At 34.4% G+C, this 24,179-nt stretch overlaps 1 protein-coding gene across 6 annotated transcripts in view; it reads left to right on the forward strand.

The window, feature by feature from the left end:
- ANKRD17 (ankyrin repeat domain 17) overlaps nucleotides 1–24,179 on the forward strand; it is a 163,047-nt gene that overhangs the window by 72,210 nt on the left and 66,658 nt on the right. For 5 of the 6 annotated variants that reach the window (XM_042936201.1, XM_042936202.1, XM_042936206.1 and 2 more), the window contains exons 2-7: nucleotides 8,619–8,772; nucleotides 15,134–15,290; nucleotides 18,897–19,044; nucleotides 19,285–19,432; nucleotides 20,580–20,813; nucleotides 23,473–23,567. In XM_042936201.1, the coding sequence (XP_042792135.1) occupies nucleotides 8,619–8,772; nucleotides 15,134–15,290; nucleotides 18,897–19,044; nucleotides 19,285–19,432; nucleotides 20,580–20,813; nucleotides 23,473–23,567 (936 nt within the window). Of the gene's footprint in view, nucleotides 1–4,075; nucleotides 4,930–8,618; nucleotides 8,773–15,133; nucleotides 15,291–18,896; nucleotides 19,045–19,284; nucleotides 19,433–20,579; nucleotides 20,814–23,472; nucleotides 23,568–24,179 lie in introns of those variants that run through there. The other variant, XM_042936203.1, reaches the window with a different exon arrangement.

Raw genomic sequence — 24,179 nt, forward strand, 5'->3', positions numbered from 1 at the left:
ACAGTGTAGGAATAAGTCAGTGTTTTCTTAATAGGTTTTTTGAAAGCTAAATTTATTTTTAGTCAGGTTCACTTTAGTTTATTTACATGAATCTCAGGGTACTGATACCATAATGAGTCATATTATTAATTGATATTTTTTACAGGAGGACTTTAAGTGGGTTTTTATTTTATGTTATTTTATTTCAGCATATGCATAGATCAGTGTTCAGTGATTGTATTGAAGGTTTTATCTTAATGCTACAGAAAAACTATATCCAAATATACTAATTTTGGAATACTTTACTGTTTTAAGAATTGTAGTATTTTAGCTGAGGTTTACCCTATTTAAGACTACAAAAAATACGGGTCAAAGAAATTTTTATTAGACTTTAGGGCCAGGTGTAAAAGAGAAGAAATTATGATGAAGGTAATAATGAGTATTTCTTATTTTATCTATAATTAGTCTGTGTTTGTCTATATACAAAGAAATAGGAAGAAAAAATATATTTTACTGGTCTTGTTTTGGAGACATAAATCTGTTTATTCAGTCATTGTTGTAAAATTATACAGATTGAAATTAGTTTCTTAACTTTAATATATACCTTATTATATGCAGCTTTTTTAGTATCTTCTTATAAGCAACAGATATTTTCGTAATGGTAAATAATACCAAGATTCAGAAACTGTTATTCCTTTGAATTAAGTTTATGTAACCTATTCTGAATATTGCTTGAGTTATTCTGTAATTCAGTACATGATGATGGTCTCAAGTCAAGTTGTTCTAATGAACCTTTATTTTTGGTAGGTGAAATGGTATCAGTTATGATCTATGTCTTTAAACCCAGTCTATGTCAGAAATGACAAAACTGGTCATAAAAATCAAACACTGACATTTGCTAAAAGTAAAAATCATACAATTTGTAAAAAGTTTATCATAAACATTGTTTTGGAGGGATTTTTCTGCATTGACTGGATTAAGAGAGCTTCAGATTTTAAGTATGGTGAGTTTTGGTTTGAAGATACCTTGTTTTCCTGGAGCAAGTGTAAGAATTCTTTGTTACTCTAAAAACATTTGTAATATAATCAAGATCTAGATGACCTTTCTTGAAATGTAGATTATCATCTTAAAATTCTGATTACCAGCCTTAAATTGAATGATAAATGGGCAAGGTAGTTTCCAGAACAGCAAAAGTGGTAATTGATGGATAGGGGTGGGATAGAAGGGTAGGGAGTATTAAAGGTCAAGAAGTCCAAATTCTGGAGCTGCTAGCATTCTCATTTTTTAAAGTATTTTATCCTCAGAGGGTGACTCTTTTTCCCATTCTCACCTCACATAGTCTTTCATTTGATGTATTGAAGTAAGTTCCTAATTGATTTGTCTTTGTTGTCACATCTGTCCAAAACCATCTTTTTAAAAATTGATTATCTTAATACTTAAATCCTTCAGTAACCTACCATATGAATTCTGAACTTCTCAGCACAATATTGAAAGGCCTCCTCTTCCTTAAACATTTTTTTTTTTTTTTTACCATTCTCATTCAGAATTGTTTTTTCCTTTCTCTATATAATGATATATTAGTGTCTATTTAGTACTGTTTTTCAATCTTGTTTGGTATAGTTACTTCTTTGCACATAGAATTGCCTTTCTCTGTTGTATATTTGTGGAAGGCATTGATTATAATAAAATGATTTTTGTATTTCCTTTCTCCTTTGGCTGCCTTACTGCTTTTTGCACATTGTATGTAATTGGTGGTGAATATTTGTTAAATCAGATGGAACTGGTATATTTGATGTCTAGTTAATCAGAATATACTATATCTTTATTCTGGGGAGTAAATACCAGTTTATTACTAGATGAACTTCTGTCTTTAATATAGCAGTGATAATTTATCTGCTTTGATAAGGAGTTAGTTTGAAATGTAATGCTAATATTTACAGTTTGGCCAGATGGCTCTTCTTTTCCAAATGTTTATATGGCATTGTGTTTTAGTATAAAAGGACTGGGAGTACCATTAATGGTATAAGCAAATTCCTTCAGTGCTGACCTTTTTGTTTTTTGTTTTTTTGTTGTTTATTTTTATTTTTAGAGAGTGAAAGTGAGCATGAGTGGGGGAGAGGGGCAAAGAGAGAGAATCCTAAGCAGGCTCCATTCTGAGCCTGACATGGGGCTTGATCCCACGACCCTGGGATCATGACCTGAGCCGAAATCAAGAGTCAGATGCTCAACCGACTGAGCCACCCAGACACCCTCAAGTCCTGACCTTTATTAAAAGACCTTGGTTTTCATTGTTAAGTATTTGCATATGAGAAAGTAAAAAAGAATTTTGATTACCTTGTTAATCTAAATAAATAGTAGTACTGTTAAATAACGATTTTTTTTTTAAACAAAAGCAACTTCTTTTGATTAAAGCATCATCTTTAATCTTTCAAAACCAAAAGGGTTTAACTTGCACAAAAGCATAGAGACAAGTATGATAAAGTCACTATAAACCTTTTTCTCAGATTCAGTGTTATCAAGAATTTGCCACACAACTTTGTTTTCCTGAATATTTTATGGCACATTTCTAGAACTATTCCTATATATGGCTACTGTAGTATGCATCTCTAAAAGATGAGTGTTTTCTTACTTAACCATAATTTCTTTATACTATGTAATATCCAGTTCATACTCAGATTTCTTAACTTACAAAAATTTCATAAGGTTTGTATTATTTTGCTGGTTATGTCTTTGGAGTCTCTTTAATTTAGAGCAGTTCTTCATTTTTACTTTCTCTGCCTTTTTCAATAAACATTTTCCACATTTCACTTTTGTCTGTCTGTCTGTATTTATTTATTTACTACTTAACTTTGTGGTTCTCAGCTTCTCACCTCCCAGGGTCTTTTTGTCTGTTTTTGTTTTTCCTCCAAGGGGACATTTGGCAATGTCTGGAGATTTTTTGGTGTCACAACCTGTGGTAGAATTGCTGCTGGCCTCCAGTAAGGTAGAGGCCAGGGATACTGCTAAACATTCTGAAATATATAGGGCAGCCCCCAACAACAGAGATAATCCAGCCCAAAATGTCAATACTGCCAAGAATGAGAAACAATGATTTAACTTGCTCCATTAACTTTGCCTTCATTTTTATAAACTAGAAATGATTTCTGAGGGCTCTATTAGATTATTGTTTTCAGAGGGGCAAGAATACTTCATAGGAGATACTGTGTATTTTATGTTGCATAAATCAGGGGCATATAATGTTAGTTGTCTTAATATCAGTAATTACATAGTATGTTCAAGTAGTGACAGCTTTGTCCCTAAATATAGAACTTAAAGTCAGCTTTTTTAGAGCAGAGTGAAAAAACCCTTTTACTCCAGCATGGAATTTTCTAGTGGAAAGAATATTGAACTAGTTAATTGGATAACTGGTCTCTTTGTGCTAGATATTTAGAAACCTGCTATTTAAATGAGGGTCCTGTGCTTCTGTTTTCTCATCTGTAACAATGAATTGAACCTGGTAATTTCTAAGGCCCTTGCATTTTGATGGATCTTTATATTAGACAAGAACTTGATGTACACACACCATTTCATAAAATATCCAGCTAGTGAAAACAATATATCCAAAATAGTTTAAATATAACTTAAATTGTCATGCTTTGAATATTAATAACTTTGACAAGTTATTTCCTTTAAAGAATAAATTTAATAAGGACCTATCTTTCCTTTATATCTCTCCCCTCTTCATGGAAATTATCTTACATTTCATTTAAAAAAATGTTTCAAGGGTGGGAGGGAGGGAGGGTAGGGGATGGGTATTGAGGAGGGTACCCATTGGGATGAGCACTGGGTGTTGTATGGAAACCAATTTGATAATAAATTTCCTATTAAAAAATAAGTAAATAAAAATTCTATGACAAAAATGTTTTAAAATATTTATGTGAATTTCTTTTATCTTTTAATTTTTTTAAGTTTATTTATTTGAGAGAGAGAGTGTGTGTGTAAGCAGGGAAGGAGCAGAGAGGGAAATACAGAATCCCAAGCAGGTTCCATGCTGCCAGTATAGAGGCCAACATGGGTCTTGAACCCACAAACCATTAGGTTATGACCTGAGCTGGGATCAAGAGTCAGATACTTAACCAACTGGGCCACCCAGGTGTCCCTATGTGAATTTCTTATTCAGGCCATTTTTAATGTTCTAGAACTTGGCTGTGGTTCAAAATGAACTTTTTTGCTATGGAAATAATGTAATAAAAATGAGTAAGGTCAGTGGGAAAACACATTTTAGTTTTTAATCCGAATTGCTCAGGACATGGTAGAGCCGGATATGCTAATAACTCAGTTGACCTTTGAATAAATGATTATTTATTTTTGTATTTTTATGACTGCATCCCCTATGTCAGTCTCTCTCCAGTTGTTCTGTAATGTAGTGGAAGAATCTTTCCAGTTGAGGAAAGAGGAATTGGTATTAAGGGAGGAAGTTCTCTTCTACTTCCTACAGCGTTTTTCCTCCTCCCATTCCCTTCTGTACTTTTTACCCTGTAATAGTGTTCATTTGTGTGCATACTTTGGCTCTCTCATTAAAGGAATAAGTTCCTAGATAGTAGAGTTGATTTTGCACATTTCTGCATCTCCTCTACTGCTAACTAAACAGTAGTATCTCCTGCACAAAGACTGTTGGCCAATGATGAGCATTTTGCCCTACCTGTTACTTAATGTTGCCCTATGTATGATTTTTCAATATCTGTAAGATATACCTTTAAATTTATTTTTTCTAACTACGTCTCCCCTTTCCAAATACACTACAGCCTTTTGGAATCTGAAGGTGAAGAATCCCCAAACCATCTTTTATTTACTCAAGAATTATTTGAGTCCTGACAATAAGATGGGCATAGTTCCAGTTGGTGGATATGTATCAGTGAGCCAAACAAAGTTCCTGTTTCCATGGAGTTTAGAAAGGCAATAAATATTATAGTAAGTCACATGTAATACATTTATGAAAAAACTGCATTATGAATAAAGATCTAGAGATGGCTGAGAGACTTGCTTAGGTTGCACAGGTAGCATCTGAACCAGTGTTGGTACCTAGGTCTTTAGATCCTAACAGTGTCCTTTGAATTAATTTCTTCTTCATTAATCTCAAACTGGGGGGATATCTATTTCCATTCCTATTCTTTTCTTTCTCCTCAGTGCCTTAAAAAAAAATCTTACAGATAGGGGCACCTGGGTGGCTCAGTTGGTTGAGCATCTGACTCTTGGTTTTGGCTCAGGTTATGATCTCACCATTTGTGAGTTTGAGCCTGGCATTGGGCTCTGTGCTGAGGGTGTGGATCCTGCTTGGGATTTCTCTACCCTTCTCTCTGTCTGCCACTTCCTGGCTTGCTTTTTCTCCCTTGCTCCCAAAAGATAAACAATTTTTTGTGTGTGTGTGGGATTGAGGCCTGGTGTCGGGCTCTGCGTTGAACATGGAGCCTGCTTGAGATTCTCTTGTCTCTCTTTCTCTGTTTCACCTCTTCTCTTCTTCTGTCCCTTTCCCCTGCTCATATGATCTACACCCCCCCCAAAAAAAATCTATATTTTAACTTACCAAGATTTTCACAAAATAAGAATAGTGGACTTAAAAATCAACTTTTGTGGAGAAGTTTGCGATCAATAAGAAAACATATTTCTCTTAAAAAAAATTTTTTTTTAACTTAATATAGAGAGCAAGCATGGGAAAGGGGTAGAGGGAGGGAGAGAGAACCCAAGCTCAGTCCCAAGACCCTGGGATCATGACCTGAGCCAAAATCAAGAGTTGGTCGCTGAACTAACTGAGCCATCCAAATGCCCTGAAAACATATTTCTGTACTTAATACCGTCATGAAGAGATTGAAATGTATTTTTCTTAATAAATTTTCACCGAGCTCAATTAGGGCAACAGCGTGGCATAGGGGACTTTATGTCAGAAAATCACTTTTGATTGAAAGTTAATACCTTCTGTGAGCTAACTTTCTGACCTTCCCTACAGTAAAATACTCTGTTCTAGAAAATAGAAGTTTTATGCTTGTCTACCAGTGCCACATTCCTTTTTCTGTTGTCTTAGATAAATTTGTTATTTTGGTCAAAATCTTTTTATATTTATCTTTCTGCAAGCAGTATCTCTTTGAACAGTTTTAATACCTCTGATCTATACTTTCGATTTGGCACTTAATCATGCACTGCTCTTTGAGATACTTTATTTTCTAAAATTCTAGTCTGAAATATTATTTAATTTTTCATTTGTTTATTTTACCTATGTTCATTTTTCCATGTTCATTTCCTTGTTTTTCTTTTGTCTTCTCCCATTGGATTGGAAAGTTGTAGATATTTTAACAGAAAATTTCACTGGGAAACAACTTTTTCTTTAAAAAGACTTATCGGGGGGGTGGTGTCTGGGTGGCTCAGTTGCTTGGGCATCCCACTTTCGGTTCAGGTCATGATCTCACGGTCCATGAGTTTGAGCCGCGTATTGAGCTGTGTGTTGACAGTTCAGAGCCTGGAGCCTGCTTCAGATTCTGTGTCTCACTCGCTCTCTGCCCCTCCCCCACTCACTCTCTCTCTCTCTCTCTCTCTCTCTCTCTCTCTCTCTCTCTCTCTCAAAAATACACAAATTAAAAATTTAAAAAGACTCATCTGGCCTTCATTGAAGATAAGAAGACATAGTTTTTATTATGCTATAATTTTGAATCACAACTTGATATGGCTAAATTGTGTCCAAAAGTCTACTTCTTAAATATAACATTTATGCTTATACCACTACCTTAAAGGATAATTTACAACTAAAAAGAATATAATCTTGTTTTTTTCCTAACTCCCTATCATTTTAACAGTTGTTATTGATTGACTAAAGTTAATATACTGCAAAATTTTGTGAAATTTTTCAAATATTTACAGAGATTATTTTCAGAGTATTCAGTGTCTATTTGTATTTGAAGCATTAGAAATCTGAAATCATGCTAAACTATGTTAATCTAATGGAAATTTGGAGAGAAACATATTATTTCCTCCCAGATTAACATTCAGTATTAAATATGTGTTGGTTAAATATAGCAGTTATTCCTGGTTATTAGATAGGTGATTTTTAAAGATGAAATGACTCAGTTTCTGATGTTATAATGGCTAAAAATTTATTGCTTACGGTTTTTTCATATTTCTTACATTTAGATAGTAGGCATGAGCATAATTGTGTTCTAGATTATTAATTTCTTTTCTATTTTAGTTATTAGTGTTAGAAGTACTTTAGATTTGTGAAATAAATATGTAAATTACTGATATTTTATATAGTAATTATCAACTTTTTATCAGCAAACAGGAGAATATAGCTCAGTACTTACTTGTAAGTAGCAGAATGGTAAGGGAGATCACAAGACTTCCCCATGTCTTAGGTGTTTGCTATATTCTAATTCTTTACATTTTAAAAAATTGAATTTGGTATATGTTACTGTATTACTGGTTCTCAGTGGGTCCATAGTCCCTCAGGGTCCCAGAGACCATTTCAGGATATCAAAGAGGTCAAAACTATTTCATAACAATACTGAGATGTTATTTGCTTCTTTTACTGTATTGACATTTGCACTGATGATGCAAAAGCGGTGGTAGGTAAAACTGCTGGACTGTAGTCAAGGCAATGGCATAAAATTGTACTAGTGTCGTTTATTCTTCTGTGTACTCACAGTTAACAAAAAAAGCCAATTTCACCTTAGAAATAATCTGGGGAAAGCAATAAATATTAATTTTATGAAATTTGCACTTTTAAATACATGCCCTTTTAATATAATTGTTTGTGACAAAATGGGAGGTACACATAAAGCACTTCTGTGTTTTTGTTGTTGTTGTTGTTGTTGTTGTTGTTGTTGTTGTTGTTTTTTGAGATGTGAGGAGAATTAGCCATTCTTATTTTCACGAAATGCCATTTTTACTAGAAAATATAACTGATGGACACAGTACACTTACCAAACTTGGGTATTTGGCAAATGTTCTCATCAGAAATGATGGAAATGAGCTTGTCACTTTAAGGAAAACTTTTGGCAGTATTTGTTGCCAATGATAAGATTAACCTTTTAAGCACAACTTGGAATTTTAAATTGTATTTGCCTGGGCTTTATAGTACTTAAAAACTTTTCTGATAAAACCAGTGGTGATATTAACAAATGTGATTTTTTTTTTTGATATTGTAGGTGAATATTAATATATTTAATCCTTCTCTGAAGTTTTTGAGAGTGCGGTACTTTATAAGTGTGTAAGGGGTCCTTAGAGCAAAACTTTCAAGAACAGCTGATTTAGGTCCTCTACTAAAGTCAGAGGTTTCACAGTCTAAGTCCTCATAGCTCCCCGTATCTCACTCTTGCCCCATTAAATTAAATAGAAAAGATTACCTAATTTTAGTTAAAAAAAAAAAAAAAAAAGAGAGACCTGCATATGAGTAGCACATTCTTAAGTTCTTCTGCAAATGTAATTTCTCCTTTAAACAGTGGGCTTATCTATCGCTTGAATTTATTTAGGATTGTATTTATCATGATATTTAACATTAAAATATATTTTTTCTCTCTTCTTCCTTTTTCTTCTATTTACTTCTCTTACCACTTCCCTTTCTCCTTTCATTTCTCCCTTCCTTCTTTTTTTTTTTTTTAATGTTTGTTTTCTAGGTGGAGTCTTTCATTTTGGATCAGGATGATTTGGAAAATCCAATGCTGGAAACGGCTTCCAAGTTGCTCTTGTCAGGTACTGCTGATGGTGCAGACCTCAGGACAGTAGATCCAGAAACACAAGCCAGACTGGAAGCTTTACTAGAAGCTGCAGGTAGGTCTGCAGACTTTACATATGTAATTAATCTATCTAATTTTCCAAAGTTACATATAAATCTAATAAAAACTACTATGATTAGGGGCACCGGGCTGGCTCAGTCAATTAGAACATGAAACTGTTTTGTTTTGTTTTGTTTTTTTAATTTTTTTTTTTTTTTAACATTTATTTATTTTTGAGAGACAGAGACAAAGCATGAGCAGGTGAGGGGCAGAGAGAGAGAAGGAGACATAATCTGAGGCAGGCTTCAGGCTCTGAGCTGTCAACCCAGAGCCCGACGCGGGGCTCGAACCCACAAACCGTGAGATCATGACCTGAGCTGAAGCTGGACGCTCAACCGACTGAGCCACCACCCAGCCACCCCATAAGAGCAGTGTTTTAATTAGAGATTATATACATAGTCAAAGATTGGCACCATATATATAAAATATAAAGGAAAAGAAATTCTAAATCTCTGTGATCGTTAAAAAATTTTTTTTTTTACATTTATTCGTTTTTGAGAGATAGCACGAGCGGAGGAGAGGCAGAGAGAGAGGGAGACACAGAATCTGAAGCAGGCTCCAGGCTCTGAGCTGTCAGCACAGAGCCTGACATGGGGCTTGAACCCACAAACCATGATATCATGACCTGAGTCAAAGTCAGATGTTTAACTGAATGAGCCACTCAGGCGCCCCTCTATGATCATTTTAAATAACCATAAATAACCAGATTTCTGTCCACTTTAATTTTTCTAAAGTGTATATAAATATGTTGTGAACATTAATTGATCATTTTTTTAGCATCCTGATTTGCTATACAGTGTACTTGCAGTACATGCAAATTGCTACTTTATTATATAGCATAAAACCAACCTACTAGTATTTGGTAATCCTTTCAATAAATATCTTGTAACACAGCATCTAAATATTTGAAGCACTCATGGTTAAATTTGATTTCTATCCTGAGTAAAATTATAGAATGGATTATTAAAGGGATCTTGACCAAATACAAATGAAAACATAGTAGGGGCACATGCAAGGTTCTGTTCTGGAAGATAGAAAACTATTTGTACAGAATAGTTGATACAGAATGTTAGCATTTGCCAGAAATTTGGTGTTGCTCTGGGAGTTTATGTGAGAAAAATGAGAATTGTGAAATTATTTGAAAATGTGTCGTAAGAGGAAAAGAGAATGTTTGTCCTGAAGATGGGAAACCTCAGGTTGAATATAAGAGGGATATTTGTTTTTGTTTTTGTGCTCCCAAGAGGCAGAACCAGATTGAAAAATGCTACATGAAAGTAGATTTCAGCTGATGAAAGGAGTTACTACTAATGGAGGAAGAGTTCCTTTCCATAGATATTAATAGTTGCCTCATTTTCTCATTTCTGTATTTATTACCATTTTTTCCCTGTTTTTTCTACAGTAGCTAGCCTCCCCCCCCTTCCTTCTTCCTCTTCTTCTTGTCTCCCTTTCTCCTTTATTTCTTTCTTTAAATGAAATATTTTACATATAAACCCAGAGGGAATACCCATCATCCAGCTTAAACAGCCATCAGTGCGTGGACAGTCTTGTTTCATCTTAATTTGTTACCACCCTGCTGAGATCCCCTACCCCTCCCCTCCATGTTAATTTAAAGCAAACTAAGCATTATATAATTTCATATATAAATACTTCAGTATATACTGCAAATTAAGACCTTTAAAAAAAATAACCGAATACCATTGCATATAAAGAAAAAAATAATACTAATTCCATCATTATTGCCAAATACCCTGTCAGTGTTCGATTTCCCCACTTGTTTCATAATGGTCTTTTTTAGTTGGTTTATTTAAATTAGGATCCAAACAAATTTTTCATTTTTTGTATAAGTTTTTAAATTCCAGTATAGGTAACATGTAGTGTTATGTTAGTTTCAGGTATACAATACAGTGATTCAGCAATTCTATACATAGTCAGTGATCATCATAAGTGTACTCTTAGTCTCCTTCACCTATTTCATATTTACATATTTTTGTATGTAAAATTATACATGTTTTTCATGTTAAAGTTTCAAGTTAATTTGAGTTCTTAATTGTTAACAGGTTCCTTCTTCCTCTTTTCCCCCCTACTTATTTGTTGAATAAATAGATTTTATGTGACTCATTTTATGGCACTTGTGCATGTTGTATTTCCTGTAAATCAGAATTCAGACCCAGATATTTGACCAGATTCAGATTCATTTTGGCTTTGGCATGAACAGTCATTCATAGTGTATGTATTTCCTGTGTATCACAGAACCACTCTTGTGGTTTCATTTTTCATGGTGTAGAGATTGATCATGGTTTAAGTATCCTGAGAAAGTATGCCTGAAAAATAAGAGTTTTTGATTCTGTCTGAAAGTGCCTTTGATGCTGTCTTCATACTTGATGGTTTGACTACGTATAGAATTCTAGTGTAAAAATAACTTTCAGACTATTGAAATTATTACTCCATTGTCTCCTAATTTCTGGTGTTGCAGTTCTGAAAGTTAATGCCACACTTATTTATAGTAGTCTGCTATCTCTGCAACTTTTCCTATGTCTTCCTTCTCCATATCATTAGAATTTTCGGCATTTAAAATTTTGTTCACATTTTGAATATTTTGGCTGCCCTTTACATTTCGGATTTTCTACAAAAAAAGTCGGTTTTTTGTTTTTGTTTTTTTTTTTTAGTCAATAGCATAGCCATAAAAAGCTACACTGGAAGGTATATGTGCATGTTTTGTCAACTGGTGGGTTTCACTATGCAGTATTTATTATATATTGTAAATGATATATATTATATAATTGGTTTACTATTACAGCACAACAGTTTATTCTAAACATAGTGGCATGACATTTACTATTCCTTAGTTTCTGTAAATAAAGACATATGGGCACATAGTGTGGCTAGATTTTCTTGCCCAGAGTCTCAGGGGCTGAAATCAAGGTATCTGCTGATGAGTAGAGTTCTCATCTATAGGCTGTAGGAGAAAATCTGCTTTCAGGCTTATTGTTGTTGATAGGAGTTGTAGGACTGAGATCCTGATTTCCTGTGGACTGTCAGCTGGGGCTGCTCTTACCTTCTTGAGGTTGCCCTCATTCTTTAACATGTGGCCCAGTCCATCTTCATGCCAGCACAGTAGAATCCTTCTAATGGTAAGAATCTCTGATTTCCCTTTCTCCAACTAGCCTAGAAAAGCTTTGTTTTTCATGGGCTCATGTGATAAGGTCAGTCTCACTCAGATAATATTCCTGTCTTTAGGTCAACTGTGCCACATTATGTAACCTAATCATGGGGATAAAAGCTATCAAATCCACAGTCCCAAGAATTACATAGAGTGAGTTCACCAGAGCTGGGTAATCTTGGGAACATTGTAGAATTTCCAGTACACAGTGACTTGGTAGAGACCCTTTCATTTCTTTGAGAACTCCCCAAATGTCAGTATCTTTAAGTGTTTTCTCTGGGGTTTTTCAATTTCTTGACAGAGACATTTACCAGTTTTTGTCTGGTGAATGATAAACCTGGCTACCTGAATTTTGGGAGCTTAGAGTGGGAAGAGGCTGAGGATCTCACTGTTTGACATGCATACACTTATTTAATCTTCATTTCCATTTAGTATAACGTCTCTTTCTCATCTGTATCTGATGACTACTAATCCTGGGCCTTTCTGGTTGGTTTCTATAGAGAACAATCATCTGGCTGTGCTGTTTGGGAATGGAGTCTTTGAGTGTTTGACTGCTTCTCACAGTGTTCAGCTAGTCTCTCTGTATAATGACCCAAGCCTCACCCCTGTATCTGGGACCTGTACTTCCTGAGTCCTGATGGGCTGATCACCTTGTTTCTCTTTTGATATCTATGTTTCTGTTTATTCTGTTCTGCTAAGTCCATTATTTCTCCTCTTTTTTTTTTTTTTTTTTTGTCTTCATAAGTGGGAATTAGGTTGAGTAAGTCTTAGGGAAAAAAGAGAAAATAATTATCTTAAAATCAGAAATGTAGGTAATTTTTCAATGTACTTTTTTTCTTCTGTATTTTATGTAGCCTATACTGCCTTGTTAGGACATTTTTGGTCACAAGTGACATGGTTCTGTTGTTCAGTTGATTAAATGTTAGAATTGGGAAAGAATCATTTGACCACATCTTTTCTGATTTTTGATCTTCATTGATTAATATTTAATAACTGGATAAGACCAGTAAAAAAAGGATCATCATAATCCAGAGTAGCTACAAGGAATTCATTTTCAATCAGTGTGTTATTTGAAGGGTTACCATTTATATCTTAGGTTACTTCCTACCTAGTTATATTTACTAAAATGGTTATCTTTACTTATGAAGATATGAGAAGATAAAAATTTAATATGGAATATTTTGTTTTCATTGTTCTTTCTTTTTAAGGCAGTGGTTACTTTCTGCTAATCCAGATATATCCTCTTCCCTAGTTCTCTTGCTGTTATTGACAAATAATTGTTATATAACTGATCTGAATTGGCTAAAAAATTGGAGCTATTGTCTCATGTGAAAATGCATCTGTGGCTTTGGTTTCTATAGTGTTAGGATACTTAACTAATCATAAATATCTTAATAAATACTACTATAGCAGATTCAGACTATGGTTGGATTTTATTTTTAGTGACACAAATTATATAGTAGGTATCAGTTTTATCAGACTGAGACTGTCTTTATTCCTTGCACATCTTGATTGTAACACATACCAAATTTGATTGGTCTGACCATTTGTAATATCTAAAATCATAACGGTTTCCTGCCAGAATTATTTTTGGTTCTATAAGATGTAGTATTTGATATCTTGGATTTTTCAGAAATAAAAGGAGATAAGTATAAACTTTTGTAAAACTTTATTATTATTTTTTAATTTATTAAATGTTTATTTATTTTCATTTTTGAGAGAGACAGTGTGAGCATGGGAGGGGCAATGAGAGAGGGAGACACAGAATGTGAAGCCGTCTCCAGGCTCTGAGCTGTCATCACAGAGCCCGACATGGGGCTCGAACTCATGAACCGTGAGATCATGACCTAAGCCGAAGTCAGATGCTCAACTGACTAAGCCACCCAGGCACCCCAATTTTTGTGAACTTTAAACACAAACTTATATGATGTTATTAAGCCCTTCCAATGTGAAAGGATATGTTTACTATTACCATTTGAGTGGTTTTTTTTGGATTGATGTCTTAGTTAATTAGTTTGCTTTAAAACCTGTGATAGTGCTTCTTGAACTTTACTGTGCCTCTGAATTGGTTGGGGATCTTTTTTTAAAAATGCAGGTTTTGGATGAGTAAATCTTCGGGCCTAAAATTCTGCAGTTCTAACATGCTCCCAAATGACAGCAATGCTTTTTGTCCATGTACCACATGTTGAGGAGTAGTGATCCAAAATATCTAGGTGTTTATCTTCAAGTTGGAGCAGATGTTTTTAATCCTGGCTGTGCATTAGAATCTTGGCACTTTAAAAATATATGTATGCCTAGGCCCCACCTCTTACTTAATACATCTTTAGATGGAGGAGAGCTTAGCATCTGTATTTTTGAAAAGCTCTGCTGAGATGGGCAGCCTGGATTAAGCACCACTGAGTTAGAATAATAAAGGTTAAAGATAAATTTGCTTTGTAGTGATATCTGGAAAAGCAGTAAATTATATTCATGCAGGTGGTTACTAACCAGTTCTGCTTTTGAATTTGTTTTCTTTTGCTGTTCTGAATGATTTTTAGATATGATTTTGAGTACATGTAATAAGTTATAGATGTAATTTGAAATAAATAGGTGCTTATATATAGGTTATCTTTTGTATGTATGGCCTATTATGTCTTGTTAGGCCATTTTTGGTCACAAGTGGTAGTAAGCCACCTAAACAGTCTTAAGCAAAAGTGGGGATCTACCGAAAGTATGGGGATTGTTCTGATTCCTGGGACTAAAATAACGTTATCAGAACTCTGTTTTCTTTATATTTCTCTGCCCTCCTCTCCTCTAATTGACGTATTTTGTGTGGTCTTTTTTTTTCCGTAGTCATGAAAGTCGCCAAATAGCTCATCACTCACATCTTAGCAATTTAGTAACCTTTGAACATATAGGTCCTACCAAACCAACGCAAAAGTCTGAGTGAGGACTCCTAGTTGTTCCAGCATAGGCCAAAGACCCATTTCTGGCACCAGAGAGTCACAGGGTCAAGCACTTACAGACCACATGGAAGGAATAAGATTATTAGAGAATTGGAGAACAGTGATTTCCCAAAAGATTCCAGGCAGACAATATATATGTCAAGTGTAACATTTGAAGGTTGTTTGCTAACATATATAGAGTTAAGTAACTTGACTTTTGCTTTGTTTCTCCTTTTGGGTGTGTCCATATTGGTGTGAAAATAATATAATAGGAATAGGCAAATTATCTACGGCTGATGGTAAAGCCTTTGCAGATCCTGAAGTGCTTCGGAGGTTGACGTCGTCTGTTAGTTGTGCGTTGGATGAAGCTGCTGCTGCACTTACCCGGATGAGAGCTGAAAGCACAGCGAATGCAGGGCAGTCGGACAAGTAAGAACATTTTCTCTGTGATTGATATAAAAACGTTTTCTTAAAAGTAGCTAATGTTCACTGAGCTTTTATTTTTGTGTATGGCATGGAAATATATGTGAAATACTATGTGTGATACCTCGTTTTTACTCACATAAAGCCCTAAAGCAATGGATTTTGTTTTTACTCTCGTTTGACTCATGAAAAGCTCAAGGGAAGCAAATAACTTAATCAAGATCAAATAGCTGACAAGTGGCAAAGCTCAGACACCAGTGATGCAAGACTGACTTCTTAGCCAATATGTTATAAAAGAGCTTTTGCTTATTTAATAGATTTTGCTGTCTTTTAATGTTTTGGTGACAAAGAAATAAATGCTTTCTAATTAGTCATGCCATTTCTAGTTCATGTGCATTGTTCTGACCATTTGATTTTATTTAAAAAAAAATTTTTTTTTTAATGTTTATTTATTTCTGAGACAGAGAGAGACAGAACATGGGTGGGGGAGGGGCAGAGAGCAAGGGAGACACAGAATCAGAAGCAGGCTCCAGGCTCTGAGCTGTCAGCACAGAGCCTGATGCGGGGCTCTAACTCACAGACCGCAAGATAATGACTTGAGCCGAAGTCGGATGCTCAACCGACTGAGCCACCCAGGCGCCCCTGTTCTGACCATTTTAAATAGCAAGGTTTTAATTTATTTGTTTTATGAATGTTCAAAAAATATCATGGATCTAGTTCCCATAATTTGAATGTAAGTGAGTCCCAGGGATTTTATTTTTGTATCCCCTATAATTTCTTTTCTATAGTACTTTATAGTTACAGCTCAGTGAATATTTTGTGACTTTGCTATTTTAAGTTTTTCTGGTGATCTCACTCAATAAAAATCATACCATCTCATATATAAAACCAATTATGGATAATATATGAAAAATGGATATAAGCTTTAAGGAAGCAAATGTAAAAGAATTATTAATATGTTACATTTTTTTGATTACTCAGAGGCTTGTTTTAGCAGTTGCCTTTAACCAGTTGAGAAAATGGGAATATTCTTTTATATATGGGTTTAGAGTGTAAAAAATAGCATTTAAGGATTGTCTTTTGGGGCACCTGGGTGGCTCAGTCATTAAGCATCTGACTTTGGCTCAGGTCGTGATCTCAGGGTTCATGAGTTTGAGTCCCATGTCAGGTGAGCTTGAACCCCACTTTGGTGAGTCCCACTTCTCTCTGCCATCCCTCCCCAACTCTTCTCCTGGGATTCACTTTCTCTCTCTGCCCCTTGCTCACTTGTACCCACTGTCTCTCTTAAAAAAAAAAAAAAAAAAAAAAAAAAAAGGATTATCTTTGTATAATAGTGTTTTTATGTAACATCTTTTAAGAGCATGAAAAAGAAGTTGTATAGTATTAACAAGAAAATTTGCTGTTTCTCTTGGCTCTGTATTCATCTTCATTGGTTTAGATTTTTGTGTTTTTATTAATTTACTGTTCTTCTCATAGATTGACCCTCTTTCTTTTGTTAACTTCAAGTTCTGTTTCTTAATTAACAGTTTTACTACCCTGTAATATTATTGATATTCTCTTAAATATGGTGCCTGTTTAGACTGTCAAGAAAGAAAGTTAAAAGCACCTTGAAGAGTATATTAAGGCTAGTTCAAGCAGGAAATAGAACAGAAAAATAAAAAGTCACTGATTCTTTGGCATTGAGTATATTAGAAGAACAGAGCATGTTTGTGACAATCATTTATTCAGCAAAGCTTGAGAAGTATAGTGGAGTGCATTGATGTTATATGCTAGATTTTATTAGTTAAGTGTGGTGCCATGTGCCAGATCTCATAAGTTTGAAATTTGAACTGTTGCTACAGTAATTCCTATAAGCTTGTTATAAAGCTAGCATACACATATGGAAATGTCTGAATGCAAGCCTGAATGGGATAGTAGAGTAGGGTGTGTGTGTGCCTGAGGAAGAAAGAAAATATAAGAGTCCATGTGAAAGAGAGAAAAGATATGTTCTTACACAGAAATGTCTTGTAGGAAGGATTTGTCTTACATTTGTTTAAAGGTAATAGAGAACACTGGGTCTGAGGACTGTTAGTGTCCTTTAAAATGGGAAATTACGAGACAAGGACACTAAGTGTTGTTCAAGACATTGACGTAGGTAAGGGGACAATACAGTTAACAAGTAAGTAAAATATGTAACATGGCACACGATGATGAGAACTATGGGGAAAAGTTGAATGGGAAAGTGCCAGGGCAACGTTTGAGGTTGGAAGTCATGGTGCATTTTTAAGAGTAGTCAAGGAGATCCTCCTTTAAAAGGTGGCATTTTAGCAAAGACGTGAAATTGGTAAGGGTGTGAGCTGTGTCTGAGAGGTCTTGCCAGAGGAACAGCAAATACAGGTATCTTAGAGTTGGAGCTTAATTAGCATTTTTTATGAAAAGCAGGAAAGCCAATCAGTGTGGCTAAAGTGGAAAGAATAAGAGTGATGAATAGGTGATGAAACCAGAGAGGTAAAAAGTAGGAGTGTGAGACCCTACCACTGGACAGCTCTTGTAAGTACTTTGGCTTTTAGTGTGAGATCAGAAGCCAAATGGAGGATTCTGAACAGAGGAATGCCATGATACACTTTCCTTTAAACAAGATCTCTCAGGCTGCCATGTTGAAAGAGTCTGAAGAGAAACAAAGGTAACAGCAGGGAGACTGTTTAGGAGACTTTGCCATTAATCCAGGCTAAACATGATGTTCTTGAATCTGGGTGGCAGTAATAATAAAGGTATAGAAAAGAGGTTCCATGGATGACTTCAGTACCAGAAGTGACAGGACCTTGAAAAGGATGATATAAGAATTGACTTATATTTGAAATAAAGAGAATGTTAATTAAGAGCACTGGATTTAGTGTTTTTCTTCGGATGGGTTTTATCCAAAAATAGAGAGAATTTTTAGAAATGTCCATAGTTGGAATTATTTTGGGAAGTTTATAGGGCAAACACTTTACTCTCAGTCTAATTTTCTGTTGTTCCACTTTTTCTACTTTCCTTTTGCTTGAATTTAGCATTTGTCTCGCCTGGGTATTTTTCAGATTTCGACAAAATACGATACATAAGTAAATACTTCAAAAAAGAATTTCCTTATCGTTTATTCATATTTTACTCAAAATTATATGCTTGTAACTTTCCTGTCTGATTTCCCTTTAATTGATGGAAGGATTCAAGTAGACCTTTATAATTAGTATAAGTTTTACCTGTTTTATTAAATACATTTTTATTAACTTTTATATAAGTTTTCTCATGACCAAGCAAAAAGGAAGTATAATTATTACCTGTATTTTGTTCATGTGATTTTCCATAAATTTTATGTTTTAGAATTTTGGGTTTTTTCCAGTGATAGTAAAGTGGGCTTTGTACTTCAGTGCATAGCTATAAACATCTTATAATGTTGATAATTCTAATTCAGTGAATTTTATGAGTAGATTTTAGTGAACTGAGTCATTTTCAGTTTTCTGTTTCTTATGGATCATATTGAAGTGATCATTCTTGTTTAGCACGACTGTCCAGATTAACCTCAAAAACCAATACTTATGGTGTGTAATTTTTAACATTTTTATATGCTGATGTTATAATATTCTTCCCTAATAGCCGCAGTTTGGCAGAAGCCTGTTCAGAAGGAGATGTAAATGCTGTGCGAAAGTTACTCATTGAAGGGCGGAGCGTAAATGAGCACACTGAGGAAGGGGAGAGCCTCCTTTGTTTAGCTTGTTCTGCTGGATACTATGAGCTTGCACAGGTTTGTAGTATCAAAATAAAGCACATGGGCTATTTTTGTTTTTGTTTTTTAATCTGGCCTACTTAGACAAGAAATAATAAACTCAACCATTAGGCTCATTTCAACAAATTTTTGTTAGATACATGTTGTGGTTATGGGCTGTGACTATAAATCACTAGGTAGGTGTTAACGTAAACATGTTCCACATGTTTTGATGAATATATTGTTTTCTAATATCATTTAAACTTTTTCTTTCATAAGGTTTTGTTGGCAATGCATGCAAATGTGGAAGATAGGGGAATCAAAGGTGACATTACACCTTTAATGGCTGCTGCTAATGGAGGACATGTCAAAATTGTGAAGTTGCTGCTAGCTCATAAAGCCGATGTCAATGCACAGTCTTCAACAGGTTATTCATGTTTCTTCTTTAAGTTTTGTTAAATATTAGCACCTTTTGGTAATAACTATGTCACATGAAAATCATCATTAGTACAGCTTTTGCAGTGCTCTAATTATGAAGTACTGCACATTTTCCTAAGTGTATGCATTAGATTTAAAGTATAGAAATATTTTGAATAAAGTTTCTCTTTTGTGTCTGAGGATGATTACTTGGCCTTTTGAGGTTCTTTTAGATTAAATTAAACACTGGCCCAGTTAGAAGGACTACCCTCTTGGAAATGGGCTATAGTTCTTCAATCCAGGTTTTCTATTTTTCAGGGAAGAAGGGAAGGGAAGATAGGGAAAACAAGAAGGATATGGAACAAAAGGCAGGTCTATCATTGTCTACTGTTACTAAATTGTGGCCTATAGAAAAAAAAATTATGAAAACATTGTGTCCTACAATGGACATGACTTTAGTTTGAACTAACTTTATTTTTTTTTCAAACTTGGGCATGGATGGATTTATATAAAACTTCTAAAAATTAAATGAAAATATATTTTGTGCATCTTCATGCAGGATTTTCAAATTTGTTAAATAATTGAAAGAATTTTTATGATCTTACAGGTTCTGGTTGGAAGGGGTTTAGAAATCGTTATTTTACCCAGAAGGTTTTTTTTTTCCCCTTGTAACACAGGAGATTTTTATCATCAAGAAGGAATGTTTTTGAAATTATGTAGCTTTGATCAGTTAACTGATAATTGAATTTGTAGGAAATCAAATATGTATAATTAAAAGGAACAGTATGAGATGTACCTATATATGATGAATAATTATCCTCCCAAAATAAAGCTTCTGAAACATTTCTCCAATTAAGGTTACAATGAACATAACTTTTTTTTTATATGAAAAGTTAATTTCAGAATTGCTCAGTTCTTTGATAACTCTACAGTCGTGTTAAGTGTGTCTATTTTCCATATATATTTGACCCTGATACTAAATGGAAAGAATTGGGAGTTGATTTCAATAAGATAAAAGGCAATGGGAAAGGAATGATATATATTTTCTACATTTATTAAAATTATAGTCTCCCATTTCAGTTTTCTTCCTGATGCTAAATTAGGATCTTTTTATTTTGATATTTTATGTTAATGTCTTTTTGTTTTTCTTAAAATAGGCAATACAGCACTTACATACGCTTGTGCTGGAGGCTATGTAGATGTTGTAAAGGTGCTCTTGGAATCCGGTGCTAGTATCGAGGACCATAATGAAAATGGTCATACTCCTCTTATGGAAGCTGGAAGTGCTGGACATGTGGAAGTAGCCAGATTGCTGCTAGAAAATGGGGCTGGCATTAATACGCATTCCAATGAATTTAAAGAGAGTGCCCTTACATTAGCTTGTTACAAAGGTACAGTATAAAACATTTTTTTAAAACAAAGTTTTTAAGTACATGAGATGACAGTTATTTTATATAATAGAGTTTTTAAATTAAAAAGCAAATTAAGAGGTGGCAATAGAATATGGTATGTAATTAACCTAAAAGGGTTTAAAGTGTTTCAGAGTTTAATATGTAAAAATTTAAAATATAGACTTAATATTATAAATATATGTCAATGAAAAATGACTGTTACATGATTCAGTTGTTTTATCAGAAACAGTTATTTAATTTTAATTATGCACTGTACTTTTTAATGGTTTTTGTGTCAGAATATTTTTCATGGTTCACACGAAAGAATCCTATTGACTCCAGAAGTATTTAGCCTATAAATTTAGACGTAAATACAATCAAAGTAGCTAGAATGATCCATTAATAGGAATGTTCTTAAGCTATTTCTCATGATACTAAGAAGAAAGGAGAAAAATTGAAGAGACTGGAGGAGATTTGAGAAATGAAAAGTGGTGTGAAGAGAGTTTGAACTCTAAAGAACAATTCTAGAGTATCGTCAATACATTTCATAAAGTTAGAAGGAAGAGCTGGTTGAAAGTGAGAAAAACACGTACCCATACCTTTGTATATGTATATGTGAATATAAAAGGGGTATGTGATATTTTAAATGATGTCAATCAACCTGAAAATATGGGTAATACAGAAACATACCCTCCTTTGAGAGGGCAAGACAATTGTCTGGAAAGTGTCTTGGTCTTCAGCTAGTTAATGCTCTAGATTCTAGATTCTAAAAAAGATAACCACAGAGCCAATACTTCTCAAAGTCTACCCTTTCGACAGATAAATGGCTATTAACTAAGGAACTTTTTAAAAACCAAATTTTATGTCTGCTTTCATACCATCTGCAGCTGTGTCATCTTTGTATCATAAAATAAGTGATAATCTTGACCATTAGGTGTCAAGAAACAGCGCTTACAAGGCAAGGTACAGAGTTCAAGGAGGCACTTACTCTCAATGGCTGAATCACTTCACCCACCAAGCTTGTGAGAGAACACTTCCTTAAATTTTACACGTAGGCCCTTGATTGCCCTACCCTAGTACTGGCTCTGGTGTTGTTTTGTTTCATTCTATTTTAGAGTGGCCAAGGTTGTGTAAGGTCATCTGGAAAAATTTCCTTTACAAACAATGGTTAAAATAACCCTTAAATACATACATGACTAAAATATAAGTTAAATGTGAAAATATGCTCTATCTAAAGTGCTTTTGATTGGTGTTAACAGAGCTTCAGGTAAGGATGGTTAGGAAACACAGCTGAGATCCCTTACTTCCCTAGTACTGTTTGGTAATTAGGCAGAGGCTTATGTTCATTGGGAGGAGAGGAATTAAGCCTTGGGACAGCCTCTCCAGGACAGGCTGATTGATTGGGTGTCTCTCTCCCCTTTTCACAAATACTTTTGAACCCGGAACTGGCTGTTTTTACCACTTAGTCCCAGCTGGCCAGAAGAGCTTTGAGACCGGGCTACATATAACTACTCTTCCCTCTCTCCTTTGCTTATAGCCCCACCCTGCTTTCCAAGGGGCGTCTGAGGTTGGGGCTTGCGGGCTTTAATTAGAAGCTGGATATAGAACTGAGCTGGTGGAGAACATCTCTGCTACTTACAAGGAACCATGGACCCTCTCCCTTTCCTCTAATTTTGGGTGAGGTCTTCTAGGACATAGATTGACAAGGAGAAGATGCGGAAGGGATAGAACTCAGGCTGAGACTGAACGTTGATGTGGATCTTTGGGAAGGGAGAATGACAGAGAGGAAAGGGAGGTAGGTGGGTAGCAAAAACAAAATACGGCAGATGCTAAGTTACTTATTGAAGTTAGTTTTAATTGTTTATGATTTTACCATCTGCTCCTTCCCCTTGGTCCTGATTGAGCATTGACTGCAACTCTTAACAAACAATATTGGAAAAAAATTAAGTCACTTTTCTATTGTTACTTGCATAGTGTCTGAAGTCCTTGTCTTTTTAACTACTCGTAAGATGTCTTTATTTGAACTGAAGCATATGGTTTATTTGAAACTACATAAATGTAAATACAAGGGTAAGAGTGTGTGTGTGTGTATGTATATATTATGTACACATATATGTGTGTGTGTGTGTATGTGTATGATATCTAAATAAATGCGTAAGTGTAAACTAAATGGTGTGGTTTCGAAAATATTTTTTTATATATACAGTTCCCAATTTACAGGCAGATTGTTCTTAAAAAGTTTATGAGTTAGTAATTGAAACTTAAAAAACACATTTCCTCATAGAAATAACTTCAATTATTATTATCCCAGGCAACTAATTCACAAAAGCTAATTTGTTCCATACCATAAATAAATAGAGCATACCTCAGCTCTTAGAAAAGGTTATAGAAGGGTTATTTGGGGTTTTAGATTTCAGTGACATCTTTGCTTAGTTGCATTGGGGTTGTAGTAGCGGCAACAGGGTAAAGAGTAGAAGAGCAAGAATCACTTGTATAATTTATGTGTGACAGTTGAGGGTGGCTTGTAGCTGACTTTAGTGTTATGCTTATAAATTTATTGCTATAAGTTAAATATAACTTTTTAAAATACTGTAACTTTTTCTTACATTTTTTGGAATAATAAAATATCTTATAATAATCTTACACATTTTTGGTTTAGGACACCTAGAGATGGTGCGATTTCTTTTGGAAGCAGGGGCAGATCAAGAGCATAAAACAGATGAAATGCACACTGCTCTAATGGAGGCTTGCATGGTAAGACTGGTGAAATACATACATGAAATGTATCTGTATATTTCATAAAGATAGTGCTAGCGTATGTTGGGGACCTTATTCTTGAATTCAAAGATTTGTTTATTATAGATTTATTGTAGAACAGAACCTCAGCTATCTGAATTGTGACCAGTGTTCAGAGCCAGTTGTACAATATTAACTTCTATTAAAGATGCTTTCTGGAATTTTACAGAACTACTTTTGTTTTCCTAGTCTCCCATAACTATGCTGGTTTTACATAGTTGGTACAAAAAACAACTATTTAAAAAATTGATCAAGGATATTAAGAAGAATATAAACCACAAGTATGCATATAATACTAAGCATAGCAAATACATCAAACCAAAAATGTAACTTCTGAAAAATTTGAAATTAGAGTGTTATTTGTGTAACATAATTCCCCCTATATGAATGGTGTTTTCTGAGCTTTTAATTCCTTTTGTAAGAACTCTCTTTTTAGAGTTTGTACTTAAGAACAGGTAATAATAGTCCTCTTAAACTTTTGTATCTCAGTATATGAATTGTGGCATAGAAATGGATCAGAATAACATTGTAGACAGATTTACGAGAAAAACATGCCAAAGATGGAAAAAG

This window comes from Panthera leo, chromosome B1, assembly GCF_018350215.1.
Source record: "Panthera leo isolate Ple1 chromosome B1, P.leo_Ple1_pat1.1, whole genome shotgun sequence".
NCBI lineage: Eukaryota > Metazoa > Chordata > Mammalia > Carnivora > Felidae > Panthera > Panthera leo.